Below are 16,983 nucleotides of genomic sequence, written 5' to 3'. Positions count from 1 at the left end.
TCCAGAGTTCGTTATATAACGAGGTTCTACTGTATTACGCATCAAAATTTGAGACACTCTTCTTGAATTTCTCACACATTTCATGATTTTTCACAGATTCTTCATATTTCTGTAGCTGATATCCATTTGTTTATGATCTGAGCAATGAAATACCTTCGAACCAAAACTACCGATCTGATTTCAAACGACGATAAATTTTCACTAAATTACTTTAATTCATTTATTTTATCATATTTATACACAACAGTAACAAACTCGAGTTAGCGAAAAACGTGCTGCTAATCTAACTACAGTTCCATGTCCTGAATGGGTCTTCGAAAATATCTAACTACGAATACGATCTATTTGTCTTTTGGCATTTCGGGCAATCCTTCGAGTCCCTGTCGAAAATAACAAAACAGAAAATACAATCAGCATACTATAAATACAACAAATGATCTGAAATGTCAACTTCTATGAATTGTTAGAAACAATGTTCAGCGAGGATATTATTTTAGTCTTACCTGTATTTTGTATTCGTCTCCGGTAATTCTACGATCTCGCCAGTAACTTCTATAATCACGCTGATCGATATCCCAAAATCTGATGGAATCCTTCATAAAAAAAAAAACATGCAAAATATCTATGAATGTCAGCTTTCGGGAACTAATTAGTTAGTTACCTAATCGTTGGTGGTAAGCTTTTTATAATCAGATGGGCTTGAAAATATCCGATCGTGAAACTAAACCACAGACGGGTTACTGACCAGGAACTAATAGGCTACGCAGAGAACTCACAGCTTTTTGATTTCCATGGGTGCGTAGCACGCCGTGGACCTTGAGATTACTGAGATAACACAATCATGACATGAAATACTAGCGTTCATTTCGGTAAATTGGTCATCTCGGTTATAGGCCCCAGGCCCAGGGGCAGGGTGGGTTATCTTAATTGAGAAATTTGAAGCTTGTCACCACAGGGACATACATGACACAAAAGGATTTTGCCCTCAGTATCCTAGGAACTTTGTATAAAAATTCTTTTTATATATAGTACCTAGGATACCGGGCCTTTCGTGTCAAGTCCCTGTGCTTGTCACAATTTAAATTTTAAGTTCAATTTCAACAGTCTCTTTATTGTACTAATTACACAATTTCGGGTTGAGATGTACAGAGTTGTATTTACAAGTAGTATTTACAAAGCATAAACATTTTACATCAATAACAACAATAAGAGGGATAACAGTGGTTCCTTATTAACAACCATAATCTAGGATTTCAAAGCCTCGAATATGTATTCCCCAATTGGACCATGTAGTTTTTTATCCGTGAGAAGTGTTTTGAATTTGGTTTGGTCGTCCCAATTTTGGGCATCTGGGTTTATATACAACTCACTGCTCTGTTTAGATCGTATCTAATTTCGTTTAGTCGTGAGCATTCTATTACAAAATGAAACTCATCTTCAATGGTATTAGTGTTGGCACAGTCTCTACTTTCTCGGCAAATTGGTATATCTTCCTCCCTCGATCAAAAGATGGTGGTCACATTATCATTGATACATGCCAGACCAATTTGGCCTAGCCCAACCTGTAACCTGTCTTTGTTTTCACGATTGAGTATTTTCATAAGCACATCTGATCATAAAAGCTCAATAAAATAAGGTAACTAACTAGGGTTGGATAGACGTTTGAGTGATTTCCAGACAGACCACGCGTGATGGACCGATGTTGGTCGTCGTGATTAAACGCTTACCTTGCCTATAGTGAGTCGATTGATAATCCAGTTACTCCAGGTCGGTATATACAGCAACGTGAACACGATGCCGGCGCTCGGTAAGATTTCATACCACATATTTATTTATTACTAAATTCCTCCCTCACAGCAATCAATTCAATTCATTCAATATAGTTCACGAAAAATGCGGAAGTAGTCCATCTTAAGAATCAGCAGACATGGCGTCACAGGCCCCGGGGCTTGTCACGCCATACCCGACACGGCGTCACGGAGTCCATAATACGGCGTGTAAAACCTGAACGAGATAATATCATTCTGGTATTCCAATGGGAAACGAATTCTGCTCTATCTTAACGTATATAATAATATTATACAATTTCGCCATGTATAAAATATGCAGTATAAATCAAATGATGATTACAAAGAATTTACACGCGGCTGGATGCTTGGAAAAGCCAATAGAGGCTGTGCAATAGAGGCCCGATATAGGGACCCACGGATTGAATAGATCGACAACATTGAATAATAGATCTAAATAGATCGACAGTACCGGTACTTTCACTAAATTTACAGATGCATGTAGTAGTCTCCAGTTCTCTATAAGAGACCACCAGGAGGTCATCGGCTACCCGCCAAAGCATGAAGAAAATAAAAACGATGTTTTTTTACAAAGAGAACAATCTCATGTGTAACACAAAAGAAGGAAAATAAACTTTCGGACTAAAAAGTGCTATCACAGGATACTGGGTGCTCCCAGCCTCTGCTTCTGAGTTATATAAAAATAAAACCGATCATCAGTGGACACATCAAATTAGCGGATGGTGAAATCATCAAAAAATATTTCCGAGGAATTTCGAAGGGCACTTTAGACCGTATTGGGCAATACGGCCTGGATCCGCCCCTGATGGATACGTGGGTGCCCCTAAAGGCAAAGAATACTATTCAGGACTCTGTTTCTGCATATAAAAATCAAACCGATCATCAGTGGACATATCAAATTAGCGGGTGGTGAAATATATATGCCGTCAAAAAATATTGCCGAGGAATTTCGTAGGGCACTTTAAATGTTAGACTGTATTGGGCAATACGGCTAATAGGGTCTGGATCCAGCCCTGATGGAATCAAAAAGATTGCTAATTTCACTTCTTCGGCAGCTCAACGGTGCTTCTAACCGGTCAAGACGTGTCATGAAGTGCGTCCGGTATAAAGTGGTAAGCTGTATGGCCATGAATATAATCGCATTATCGTGTTTTCCGGACATCTTCGTCTCCGCACCGTGTTCGTAGGAATATAGGGTTGAAAAAGGAGGTGGATTTTAAGATAATTACAAATCACTGACTGGTGAACTAACAAAGTTCAGAGTAGCTAATTAACTAAACAAGAATTTCAAACGATATTTATTCTCATGCAACAATTATTCAAAATGCCAGGTTTGTGCTCGAGTAATGTAAGCTCCTCGAACGCATGGACTGTATTTCAAAAACAGTCCAACCATGGACATATAAACCATAAACTAGAGTTTATACATCCATGATCCAACCATAGACTCTAAAACAGAAACGTCTATGGCCCACAACCATGGACTCTAAACTGTGAGAGTCCATGGCTCCCCGCACTAAAACCAGAAATACACCTGGCCAGATACTCTGGAAAGCGTAAGATTTAATGAATCAATCTGATTTACATTTCTGCTCTTAAAAGTTGACCCGGTCGGCCGCCTATCTATCGTTTTTTGAAATCATGATCAAGCTAAACACAACAGACCCGACAGATAGAAATATCAAATTTCATTGATTTCATTGATTTCATTGATTATGAAATGACCCAGCCGATCAGGAAAAACAAGGTATCATTTTTAGCACATTCTTATTCACCAAAAACATTTCCACTGCAAGTGATTCATAAAATTTGAATCAATAGGAAAATAACAAAATTACACAAAGAATTGTAAACTTTGATCCACAAAACACCGACAATGGGGACTAGTCTGAATGTTTAAGACTATTAATTTGACAATTCATGGAGTCACCAGGCATAAGTGACACTTGGTTATTTCATAAAATATGAAGTATTCTATCATATCAACTATTCAGCAAATGACAAAATAAGAAAGATTTCTGTTAATACAAAAAACTGCAAAACATATCTCCAACATATAAACATTAAAGCTGGACATAAAACCACAAATTCACTCAAATAATCAATTTCTAATTTCATTTCATTAACATTATTTTTTACAAGAAAACCGAAATTTTGCAAACTTTGCTTTGTATTCGAGGAATTATCAGTTCTTCGTTAACAAATGGGTGAACTGTATTCGAAAAACAGTTCAACATAAAAGCACACAACATACAACAATTATACAAAATGCCAGGTTTGTGCTCGAGGAATTATACCGTAAACAGGGACTTACAAAAACAACTAGTCCAACCACCATATGCGTATTAACTATAAACGAGAGTTTATACGCCCATGGTCCAACCATAGACTCTAAAACAGAAACGTCTATGGCCCACAACCATGGACTCTTAAACCGTGAGATAAACCTGGCCAAATACTCTGGAAACGAAGGATTAAGTAATCAATCTGATTTACATACTTACATCATTTTATTTTCACATATCATATTATTTACTTTTAGCTTATTTTTTCCCAAATTTTAATAGTAATTTTATTTCTATACAAAGTTACATGTAAGGTATTTAGAAGTCTTTATCTACGATACATTTCCACTACAGCTGATTCATACAATTTGCATCAATAGGAAAATAACAAAAATAAACAAAGAATTATAAACTGTCATACATAAAAAAAACGAAAATTGGACTAGTCTGAAAGTCTAAGATTATGAATTTGACAATAATACATGAGGTCAATATAACCGACACTTTGTTATATTTCATGAAATATGAATCTATCATGTCAACTTTTCAAATGACATCGATTGAGGACATCAAGAAAAAGCTCAACTTTTATTCGATAGGACCTTAATGAATCAATGTTTTATGAACAATTGACATGAACATGTCGTTTTATCTCTACAACAACAATTATACCTAAATGACTGGAGGAAGTGCCAGTCATATACAAAAACGTGACCTGTATTTCAAAAAAGTCTCCAACATAAAAACATTATAACCGGAGATAAAAACCACAAATTCAATCTGGAAAGCTTAAGATTAGATTAAATAAACAGTGTTTGATTTAATTTTCATTTACATTATTTTCCAAGATAACTAGTTTTGCCAGCTTTGCCTTGTCTTTAAGAGGTTTCAAGACATTATCAAATTGGTTATTTTCTCAAGTGTTACATTTAATGCAAAGTATTTTGGAGGTATTTTCTTCTATGCATTCAACAAGAGTATATAAATCGAGTATATAAATATTGTTCAACTGTCAATTTGAATAGAGCTAGGGGAATTACTAATAACTAATGGCTTCGCTACAATTAAGTTAAGATTCAATAACTAACTTTTTAAGGTGCTTCTTGTGCAGATATTTCAGAACCCATATATCCTCATTTATCAAGAGATTGCTCCTCTATTTTGCTACTCTTTTTTCCATAAGGGCCTTAACTTCTTAATCGTTTTATTCAACTTGATAGTAGATATAAATACAACAATACATAAAGATCAGAAATTCTTGTCCAGATATTACAGGCCCCATACAGACGCGGTTTAACTGATTAGATCAAAACAAAGCTAGGACAATTGACCAATTAGCACTGAATCCTCACGTTAGCCTTATCAAGAAACAGCTCCTTCTATTCTATGCTCCTGCTATTTTCGACAGGGCCTTAATTAAGTCAGTATTTCATGAACCACTGAAAAGCACCACAGTGGAATTGTTGCTATAAAAATTAACTGCTAAAAAGTTTCAACATGAATGATGAAAATGTACATCGTTTTATTCACACAACAATAATATCTTAATCGAGGAATCATCATGCAAGTTCCTAATTTCCAAACATGCGTTATGTGTTACAATAACAGTCTCCAACATAGAGCATTAAAACTAGAGATGGAACATACAGATTCACTCTGGAAACTAAGTATCAACTAATCATTACTTTCACTAGAAAACTAGAATTTTGCCTACTTTGCCTTGTCTTAAAGATGTCCAAGCACCTTGGCATTAAATACTAAGTATTCTGATGTTTTTTTCTGGCAGCTTAAAAAACATCAACATCATTATACAATCGGTAACTAATCAATAACATCAATAACTTAAGTTTATAGCTGTTTTACATTCTTTATAAAAGTAAAATGTATGTGCGAGATTTTAGATAGTAAGTCTACCCCCCCCCCTCCCTGTATAACAATAAACAGTCACAGCAGTGACTGAGCGCAGCTAGTTCTAAGGAGGGTCGATCTTTCATCACAGTTATTCAAAGCATTCTATCATATCAGTTATTTTTTTTAAGTGTGTTCGATTTAGTTAAGGTTTATGGTTATTTGTTTTGTTCATTACAATAACTGAGTCCGATAGAATGCTTAAAACAACAACAGAAAAGATCTTGGGTTTTCGCTATACTTAGGGAAGGTTGTTCGATGAATGAAGAACCTTGTTGATAAATATTTGAAAAAATGCCTTTTCATGTAAATAGAATATTAATTTATTGTTTGTTTCTATTGTTGTTTATTATTTTTATCTATTTTTAATATTATCTATTTATGTATGTACTTGTATTTTGTATTATTTACTACTTATTATTCATTGGTTTTTTTAAATTTAATTTTTGATTAATTTATGTACTTGTAGTTTGTATTATGTATTATTTATACTCCTCTATTTACAACTGCAGGCATTTTTTCACTGTAAAGTTTCTGGGCCCATTTTAAAAAAGCGCTACCGATTCACTGCCACTCCTTTATAATCATTATACACCCGATTTGAAGCTAAGTGATTATTCACGAGAGCCATCTCGTGATATGGATTTACCCATTACAATAACGGAAGTTCAAACAGCTATAAACAATGTTAAAATATTCAAAATAAGTCCTATCTATAACTTTATGCCTTGTTATTCCTAGCTTTACCTCTCAAATGTAAATAATGGTCTCCTTTCAAATAAAGCTTCTGATTTCAAATACGTAGCTATATGATCATTAAACAGATTGATCGAGGCTCAAAGTCAAAACTCGATGTGAAAATCGACATATATGATTCACTTGTGAAATCAGTTACACGGGCCTTCGAAAATATATATCCATCAAATTAATACATCTACAATTCAGCAAATACTTAATATTTGTACATCAACACTGGCCTAACGTCATGTTCTATGTTTCCTAACTATGTGATACCTACACGGACAAATAGCCATAGTTGACTATGTTTAACTATGGTAAAGTTAAAACTCACAATATCATGTTGAAACTATATCTCAGTTTAGGAGTTAACTCAACAGACCTGCGAGCCCAAACAAGGCGCTCAGCGCGACCAATTGACTCCTAGTGACTAACCTAACTTGACTTCTCTATCAACCAAGGATCGAATATCAATATTGTGAATTAATGGAGCTTAGCTTTTATTAGACTCTCACATTGCATTAAGCATTATAAAATAATTTCCTTTACAACACTATATCAGACTGGTTGAAAAAGGGTGATAAGTAAAAAAATCAATACTTTACGACAAAAATCCGCTATTGTCTTTGCCGCTCCTGGATCTCAGTGTTTATAAGATGCGCTATTGTTAATGCTGCTCCTAATAAGATACACTATTGTCTTTGCTGCTTTAAAACAGTACTTTTCCTGAATCAGTGTTTATGAGATAATCCATTAGCTTTGTCGCTCGAATCAGTGTTTATATGATTCACTATAGTCTCTGCTGCTCCTGATAAAATATTTTATAGAAATCAACCACCGTTTGTAGAAGAATCCATCGTTGAGTGATCAATCCGTTGCTGGCTCCTCAACTTCTAATCTGGGCTTCTGCATTTTTCATCAGCAAATGGGTCAATCAGTATTCATCTACTTGTAGATTTTCTGATGAGTTGTTGATCTCAAGCTGGGTTTTTTCTCATAGTTGATATTTAGCTGCAATAATTAAAAGAAGATATCCTGTAATGACAAAATATTTCAATAAGAATTAATCGTAATAATTCCATGTATATTAAGTTACCTTTTATGATTGCTTGGTTCATTATCGGTGTGGATCATCTAAAGTTGGTGGGTTAATGAGTTCGATTCTGTTGGCCTCATCTGGCGCTGTTCAAGTTGGTCGATTTTGGACGAGTAGTTGATCTCAAGCTGGGTTTTTTCTCATAGTTGATATTTAGCTGCAATAATTAGAAGAAGATATCCTGTAATGACCAAATATTTCAATAAGAATTAATCGTAATAATTTCATGTATATGAAGTTACCTTTTTTGATTGCTTGGTTCGTTATCGGTGTGGATAATCTAAAGTTTGTGCGTTAATGAGTTCGATTTGGTTGGCGCCACCTGTGTGCTGTTCAAGTTGGTCGATTTTTGACAAGTAGTTGTTCTCAAACTGGGTTTTTTCGCATAGTTGAAATTTAGCTGCAATGATCAAAAGAAGATATCCTTTAATGACAAAATTTTTTAATAAGAATTAATCGTAATAATTTCATGTACATCAAGTTACCTTTTTTGATTGCTTGGTTGGCTATCGGTGTAGATCATCTAAAGTTTGTGCGTTAATGAGTTCGATTCTGTTGGCCCCATCTGTGCGCTGTTCAAGTTGGTCGATTTTGGGCGAGTAGTTGTTCTCAAACTGGGTTTTTTCGCATAGTTGAAATTTAGCTGCAATGATCAAAAGAAGATATCCTTTAATGACAAAATATTTCAATAAAAATCAATCATAATAATTCCATGTATATCAAGTTACCTTTTATGATTGCCGGTTTCATTATTGGCGGTTATCTTGTTAGTTGATTGGTTAATGAGTTCGATCCTAGTTGGCTGTGCGCTCTTCAAGTTGGTCAATTTTGGACGAGTAGTTGATCTCAAGCTGGGTTTTTTCGCATAGTTGATATTTAGCTGCAATGATTAAAAGAAGATATCCTGTAATGACCAAATATTTCAATAAGAATTAATCGTAATAATTTCATGTATATCAAGTTACCTTTTATGATTGCTTGGTTCGTTATCCGTGTCGATCATCTAAAGTTTGTGCGTTAATAAGTTCGATTTGGTTTGCGCCACCTGTGTGTTGGTCGATTTTTGACAAGTAGTTGTTCTCAAACTGGGTTTTTTCGCATAGTTGATATTTAGCTGCAATAATTAAAAGAAGATATCCTGTAATGACCAAATATTTCAATAAGATTTAATCGTAATAATTTCATGTATATCAAGTTACCTTTTATGATTGTTGGGTTCGTTATCGGCAATTATCTTATAAGTTGGTTGGTAAATGAGTTTGATCCTTTGGCTGTGCGCCGTTCAAGTTGGTCGATTTTTGACGAGTAGTTGTTCTCAAACTGGGTTTTTTCGCAGTTGAAATTTAGCTGCAATGATTAAAAGAAGATATTCTGTAATGACAAAATTTTTCAATAAGAATTAATCGTAATAATTTCATGTATAACAAGTTGCCTTCTTTGATTGCTTGGTTCATTATCGGTGGGGATCATCTAAAGTTTGTGCGTTAATGAGTTCGATTCTGTTGGCCCCACCTGTGTTCTGTTCAAGTTGGTCGATTTTGGGCGAGTAGTTGATCTCAAGCTGGGTTTTTTTTCATAGTTGAAATTAAGCTGCAATGATCAAAAGAAGATATCCTTTAATGACAATGACAGAATTAATCGTAATAATTCCATGTATATCAAGTTACCTTTTATGATTGCCGGTTTCATTATTGGCGATTATCTTATTAGTTGTTTGGTTAATGAGTTCTATCCTAGTTGGCTGTGCGCTGTTAAAGTTAGTGATTGCTGGGTTCGGCAATTATCTCATTAGTTGGTTGGTACATAAGTTTGATCCTAGTTGGCTGTGCGCCGCTCATGTTGGTCGATTTTTGACGAGTAGTTGATCTCAAACTGGGTTTTTCGCATAGTTGAAATTTAGCTGCAATGATCAAAAGAAGATTTTTTCAATAAGAATTAATCGTAATAATTTCATGTATATCAAGTTACCTTATTTGATTGCTTGGTTCGTTATCGGTGTGTGGATCATCTAAAGTTTGTGCGTTAATGAGTTCGATTCTGTTGGCCCCATCTGTGCGCTGTTCAAGTTGGTTGATTTTGGGCGAGTAGTTGTTCTCAAGCTGGGTTTTTTTCTCATAGTTGAAATTTAGCTGCAATGATCAAAAGAAGATATCCTTTAATGACAAAATATTTCAATAAGAATTAATCGTAATAATTCCAAGTATATCAAGTTACCTTTTATGATTGCCGGTTTCTTTGTTGGCGATTATCTTATTAGTTGATTGGTTAATGAGGTCGATCCTAGTTGGCTGTGCGCCGTTCAAGTTGGTCGATTTTTGACGAGTAGTTGTTCTCAAACTGGGTTTTTTTCGCATAGTTGATATTTAGCTGCAATGATTAAAAGAAGATATTCTGTAATGACAAAATATTTCAATAAGAATTAATCGTAATAATTTCATGTATATCAAGTTACCTTTTATGATTGCTGGGTTCGTTATCGGCAATTATCTTATTAGTTGGTTGGTAAATGAGTTCGATTCTGTTTGCCTCATCTGTTCGCTGTTCCAGTTGGTCGATTTTGGACAAGTAGTTGATCTCAATCTGGGTTTTTCATATAGTTGAAATCTAGCTGCAATGATTAAAAGAAGTTATCCTGTAATGACAAATTTTTGAAATTAGAATTTATCGCAATAATTCCATCTATGTTAAGTTACCTTTTATGATTGCCGGGTTCATTATTGGCGAGGGTCTCCTAAGTTGGTTGTCTAATTTTACATATTTTTTGTCGTTTTTTTCCGTGTAAATAGTCCGAAAGTTTACAAGGTTGAATAATTTTGTCTAGTTTTTACAATTCTTTGCTCTTCTTTTTCATGTAAATAGTCCGAAAGTTTACAAGGTTGAATAATTTTGTCTAGTTTTTACAATTCTTTGCTCTTCTTTTTCATGTAAATAGTCCGAAAGTTTACAAGGTTGAATAATTTTGTCTAGTTTTATATTCAAAATCGGAAATCGAAGTACAGATATAGTTGTGTGATCGGGGGTCGATTTTACATAAATTTTGTTTTCTTTAAAACCAAGCACATAATTGGAAAATCCGGTTCCGGTTCATTCAATTAATCTTCCAACCAGTCTGAACCGGCAAGCAACTGATTGAGGTCAATTAAGTTGACTGCCTATTTTAATACATCGAGATTTGGAATATCTATATTACAAGGTTGAAGATCACTTTGTACATTTTATGACCAGTTTATTAATAGTATAGCTGAAAAAGAGCAAAATCTTGTGAGCAGAAAATCCTTTCGAATATCACTGATCATAATTAACGTGTCAATTCATTCACTAGTATAGATGAGCAATGTGGACCGGTAAGTAGATTTTGATAATAGTCAATTATTAAACAATATTTATATGAAATTCAATTCATATTGTAATTCATCTATATTCATTCTAGATATCTGATATTGATTATTATAGTTCAACAACAATTCGACTCAAGCATCTCTAGCTATCTTGAGGAATACCAGAGTTACGGAAAATTTAATAATGCATAATCAATCTGTTCAAATTGTTTTTGTACTGTAGTTTCTCTTCTTCTATCTTCAGAAATTCTTGATGGTTTTCTTTCTTGGGTGCTAAACACCCAGTGGTCAGTAGGCTTTCATTAAAACCCAGGCCCATCATATAGTGCAAACCTGCTAGTAATATTGCCCCCTATATACATTTCGATTGTCAGCTGAACCATGTTCATATTATCAAATTAACTTCATCGTCAATTAATAAACTTTAAGAGATATGTTTTCTACCCACAGATGGTGACATCTGTGCCCAGTGAATGGTATTCTCATCCATTTCAGTAATTCTAAATATTGCACGTAAAATATATACAGTGATCTTGTAATTATGATAACTAACAAGAGTGAGTGGGCTGCCAGCATTGAGCACACTGATCCTACAAGTAATATGGTTCTACAGATTTAAGAAACCTTGAATCACCCCACACCTTGACAAATCCAGAATTCTGCAAAGCATTAATGATTCAATAAATCCCACGCACAAGAGACATAGTTAAAACACACCCCGTATAGGGTATAGGCCTAAACCAATAGTTAATTATACAGTTGTCTTATCAACCCATATGGTTTGGATTTGAGCACTTTTACCTTATATGAAGATGCTGAGTTAATCTTTATTGTAGATACCTAATAAATCAATTAATGTCCTAGCTATAATTAAAATTGTCTCGGACAATATTTTATATGGGGCTTGAAATTTCTACACGAGAAGAATTTCAGATCCAATATAAATTTGAATTCATCATTATTTCCACTGCTAATTTAGCATCAGAGCTTTTGATACCTAGCTTAACGAACCCAGAATTCCCCAAAACCTAACTGATTCAACAGATCCCTCACACAAGTGGCCCAGTTAGATGCAGACAACATTGCATGATACAGTTGTCTCATCCACTGCGCTATTTTTTAAATAATTTTCAGTTATATTCATTATATTGAATTAATTTTAACTAATTTTCTAGATATCTAAGCGATCCGTTAATAAGTCATCATACTAGCTACATCTTAATTGTCAGTCAACAATATTTATATTTATATGGAGCCTGAAAATCTACACGAGTAGAATTTCAGATGTGGTGAATTCATCACTATTTGAATTCATCAGAACTTAAGATAAAAGCACATTTTTAGTGGTAAATTAGAAATTCCCTTAGAGCCGAATTGCTATGTAATCTTTATTTCTTTTATATCTTTTACAGTACACTGTGTATAAGGATCGAAAGACCTTGTTATGACCGGACCTCCATGGTGCGGTGCAAGACATGATGCTGGAATATAGTTTGAAGGAGAGGGGTTAGTAAAAGAGCTATTAGCAAGAGGAATAAGACCTAAGTTTAGGATATCCTGTCAGATTAAGGCTCTCAATCTGACATACACAGTGAAATTGAAGTATTCTCCCTTCCAAATTCAGGAATGTATTTGTGCATTTACAGATTTGTTTTATCTCCCTTCAATCGGAAGTAAATCTGCATTAAATGAATTTGGCAATATGTATCAAAACTAATACAGCTGTATGACGACACCATAGGTTCACTTTAGATACAGATAAATAATTAATTTGCTCAGATACACATGTATCAGCTACATTTTAAATGTCAATGGACTTCAATAAAAAATAATTTCACATAACCATTGAATTAACCTTAATTGTAGATATCTAAGTAATACGTTAATGAGTAATTCATCTTAGCTATATTCTAATGGTCAGTTAATAAACAATATCTATTATGCGTCACTTGACACACAGTATGGCTTTTAGATATCATTTGAATCAGTAAGGTTTTGGTAAATTTTGGCAATATTGAAGAGCATGATCAGTCGCCGTAAGTACGGCAGTTGGAGATGTAAATACTGATCAGTCGATGAGACTGATACACTTATTATACAGATATGCTCAAATATACATATATCAGCCATATCTAAATTGTCAGTTTAATGATATTCATAATGGACCTGTATCATTCAGATATAAATTATTTCATACATAGCATATAAATAGTTTTTGATCTTACATGAAATAATAAATTCATCTTAATTGTGGATATCTAAGCCATTGGTTAATGAGCAATTTGTCCTAGCTATAGATATATGATGATTGTCAGTTAAACAACAATCATAGCCCAAAACAAGGCACAGAGTATGGCTGTGGGGAATGATTTGAATCAATTGAAGCTTTTTTTTATTTTAGATTTATCAAAGTGCTGAGACCCAATCACAGTTTCTAACCTGCAGTCCTTAGTTTTCCCCATATATATTACACCCGATCTCGATTGAGCCCTAGACACTATTTTATACATCTTTCCCCCAGGAATTCATTAATGCAATGGGTAAAGCAGCATATAATATATACTGTAAAGTGCCCCAATGTTTATAAATGACATATGTATCAATATATTATTTGTAAAAAAATCTATTAACCGACGATAAAGTTTAATTGATATATATCTTTACAAGTAAAGCCAGCCTAAATGTATGTGGGGCCCTAAAATATCTACACCTGAAGAATTTCTCGATAAACATTATAAGATATTGAATGATTGCTAATATCTAAGCGATTGGTAAGTTAGTAAATTGTCCTATCTATATCTTGATTGTCAGTTAAACAAGCCATATGAGGGCTGAAATATCTACGGTACATTCGGAAAATTTCACATAAGATATTGAATTTACCTTAATTGTACATACTTAAAAAATCTTTTAATCAACAACTGACTAATCTACATTTTAATTATCAGACCAAAGAATATTCAAGGGACCTCACTCAATCATTTCGTCTAATATTGTAAATATTCAAGCAATCATTGCCCTAGCTATATTTTAATTTACTTTTAACAATATACCGGCCATAGAGCTTCAATAAAGTAGTGCGGAGATGGTGAGCTTGACCAGCGTCTGTATCCTCACCAGTGCCTATCGATCTACCCCAGATATAAAAAATCAACTTAGCTTTATGTATGTATGCATTCCTGTTGCCATGCAGGATGAGACTGCCAGGTTTGGTTGCGGCAGGTCTTTCGGTGTTTGGTTCATTCAACGTGGAGTCTTCTCTTGGCACTTCTAGCGGGTAGATTTTAGATGGGCCTTTCTGGGTTAACCTGAAATGAGTAAAAGAACGATATTCTGTAGTTACACTATCCTTTCCGTATCACGCATCGTAATTTACATGTGTATCAACTTAACTTTCAATATTACTGAGTTCAGTGTTCTTTTTTCGTCATCTTCTGTAGTCGCCTTCAGCATCTTCTTCTTCATCTTGGGAGTCCTGAAATGAAAAAAAAGAGAAGAGCGATGAAAACCTGGTCCGGAACAAAACTAATGTCCGAAAGCTTTTCAGCTCTCCGTCGCTGGTCACATGCCCAGAACACCAGACAAAGAGCCAGCCAGGAATATACTGCCCTCTACACGCCCTCACACAGAACGCGAAAATCAGGATGACGATGCCTTACTTTCACCATTTACCAACAGGGTGTGCTAGGTGATGTCAGTAACTGACAAACCTATCAAATTGCCCAAGCCAAAAATAGGGTAGCGCAACTGGATTGCCCGCACTAGCACTCAAAGGAAGACAAGACTTAGCCTGCCCGAAGCGACCCACGCAGAATCAATGAATACTAACACTCAAAGGAAGACAGGGAAATTAATCCCTGCCCGAAGCAATCCCTTAAAAGGAATCAATGAATACTAGTAGACAGTCCAGCTTTACCACTCCACTTTTAACCCGTGCAATCCGACTGACTTGCCTGTCATTGACATCACCAAGCACACTCTGTTGATATGTGGGGAGAGTGAGGCCTCGTCATCCTGGTTTTCGTGTTCCGTATGAGGGCGTGTAGAGGGCAGCCATTTCCTGACCGACTCTTTGTCTGACATCCTCGACACATGACCGGCGAAGGAGAGCCGACGCTTTCGGACATTAGTTTTGTTCCAGCAAATGTTGAAATTCGACCCTGAAAAATAAAACGGGTTAAATCCTGAAAAATAGAACGGATTAATGAACACGAAACAGTACAGGACAGCACGGAGACGAACAGTAACACATAAAACATAAAGACGTCGTTCCTCAGGAAGCAGGAACAGGAGCGGGAGCGCAGCGAAAATCGCCAGGAGGAGAATCCACGGTAGCATGTTCACAGTGTGAGTGTGCAGAGGTGAATGGTCTATGCTTGTACTACACCGTGGTTAGCCGGTGACGTATTCAATAGGGCATGTGAGCGTTATCAACAACTCTGAAAAACCGCTATTGTGTCTCTATTGTTGAATGGATTTACTTTGAATACGCGCCAGTAGCCAGCCGAACCTACCGTAGAACAAGGCCATATAAAATAAATTACTCGATTCCCGACCCTCGAATTTAGCGCCGCCTGGTTTTTTTCAGTCTGTTGCGGTCGGCTCCAGTCAGTCGGCTCCGGTCAGTTTTTAAGGTACAGCTCGTACTCTTCGAGCGTCAGTCGATCGTTCGTCTGGGTCCTAACCTGCTGAAATGACAAAAGCATGAAGAAACTGAGTTCGATTTAAAAGGTTACAGTCCTCAAATAATAAACACAGAATTAAATAAACCTTGAACGCCGGAGTCCAGACTTTTTAACCCTCGACGCCGCCGGAGCACACGAAGTTTCCCATCGCTGGAGGAAGGCGAATTTATCACGTCAAATCAAATTTGATTTTAAGTAAAATCGTTTTTATCTTGTCATAATCAAATTTGATTTGGTCTAATTTTTTAATTCATCACGGCATCAAATAATTTTCATATATGCGATGCAATATCTAGGTCTTATTATGTATATATAGTACGTTGTAAATAATCTATGACAAATAAATATCCAATATTTCAACTTCGGAAGTAAAGCCGCGAGACGTAGTCGACGTTTCATCTCCTGCATAGGATTTGATTTTTATTTTATGTTTACTACATGGCGTGTCAGGCCCCAATATGGCATGACAAGCCTCGGGGCTTGTGACGCCATATGACGATTTGTCGGTGTTACGCAATGCTAAGTTATTTCCGGGTCGAAAGCGTTTTATTCATATGAGTTTAACTGCAGCGTCCCGTGAGAGGACCCGGGCCTGTGACGGGACATGGGTCCTCTCACGGGACAAATGTAGAATTCTTACATGAAACGTCGATTCCAATGCTAGCGGTTTCGAGTCCCTTATATATTCTTATGTATTCTGCCTATAACGATTATGAATAAATAAATTCAACTATCGATTGTAATTATTACATTTTCCATTTTGATTTCATTTATAAATACATAAGGGCCTACCGAAAAATTCTAATTTACTGCAGGGCCAGGGGGACAATAGGGGATATGAATGCACGTTTTTCACGCAGGATTTTACAACGGAACCCGCGATTCAAGTTACCGTCCCGTGAGAGGTCCCGATTCAACACAATGTCCCGTGAGAGGACCCGATTTTAAATACTGTCCCGTGAGAGGACCCGATTAAACACACTGTTCCGTGAGAGGACCCGATTTTGAATACTGTCCCGTTAGACGACCCTATTTTAAATACTGTCCCGCGAAGGAACCCGATTTTAAATACTGTCCCGTGAGAGGACCCGATTCAACACACTGTCCCGTGAGAGGACCCTATTT

The 16,983-nt window shown here is 35.7% G+C and overlaps 1 protein-coding gene and 1 long non-coding RNA gene across 2 annotated transcripts; both read right to left on the bottom strand.

The window, feature by feature from the left end:
• Positions 1–217: 217 nt before the first annotated feature.
• On the bottom strand, positions 218–1,903 carry LOC141911137 (uncharacterized). Its single transcript, XM_074802104.1, has 3 exons — positions 1,728–1,903; positions 504–593; positions 218–380 (listed from the first exon to the last, which is right to left on the bottom strand). Exons 1-3 carry the CDS (start codon positions 1,824–1,826, stop codon positions 342–344), a joined length of 228 nt encoding a protein of 75 aa, XP_074658205.1. The 5' UTR covers positions 1,827–1,903; the 3' UTR covers positions 218–341.
• A 5,981-nt stretch (positions 1,904–7,884) lies between these two features.
• Positions 7,885–8,944, bottom strand: LOC141911400 (uncharacterized). The gene is made up of 5 exons (XR_012620038.1): positions 8,801–8,944; positions 8,564–8,715; positions 8,321–8,478; positions 8,078–8,235; positions 7,885–7,992 (listed from the first exon to the last, which is right to left on the bottom strand). It is a non-coding gene; the product is annotated as an uncharacterized LOC141911400 (long non-coding RNA).
• Positions 8,945–16,983: the final 8,039 nt, after the last annotated feature.

Source organism: Tubulanus polymorphus, chromosome 9 (assembly GCF_964204645.1).
Source record: "Tubulanus polymorphus chromosome 9, tnTubPoly1.2, whole genome shotgun sequence".
Lineage (NCBI taxonomy): Eukaryota > Metazoa > Nemertea > Palaeonemertea > Tubulaniformes > Tubulanidae > Tubulanus > Tubulanus polymorphus.
This window is presented reverse-complemented; position numbering and strand designations above follow the sequence as displayed.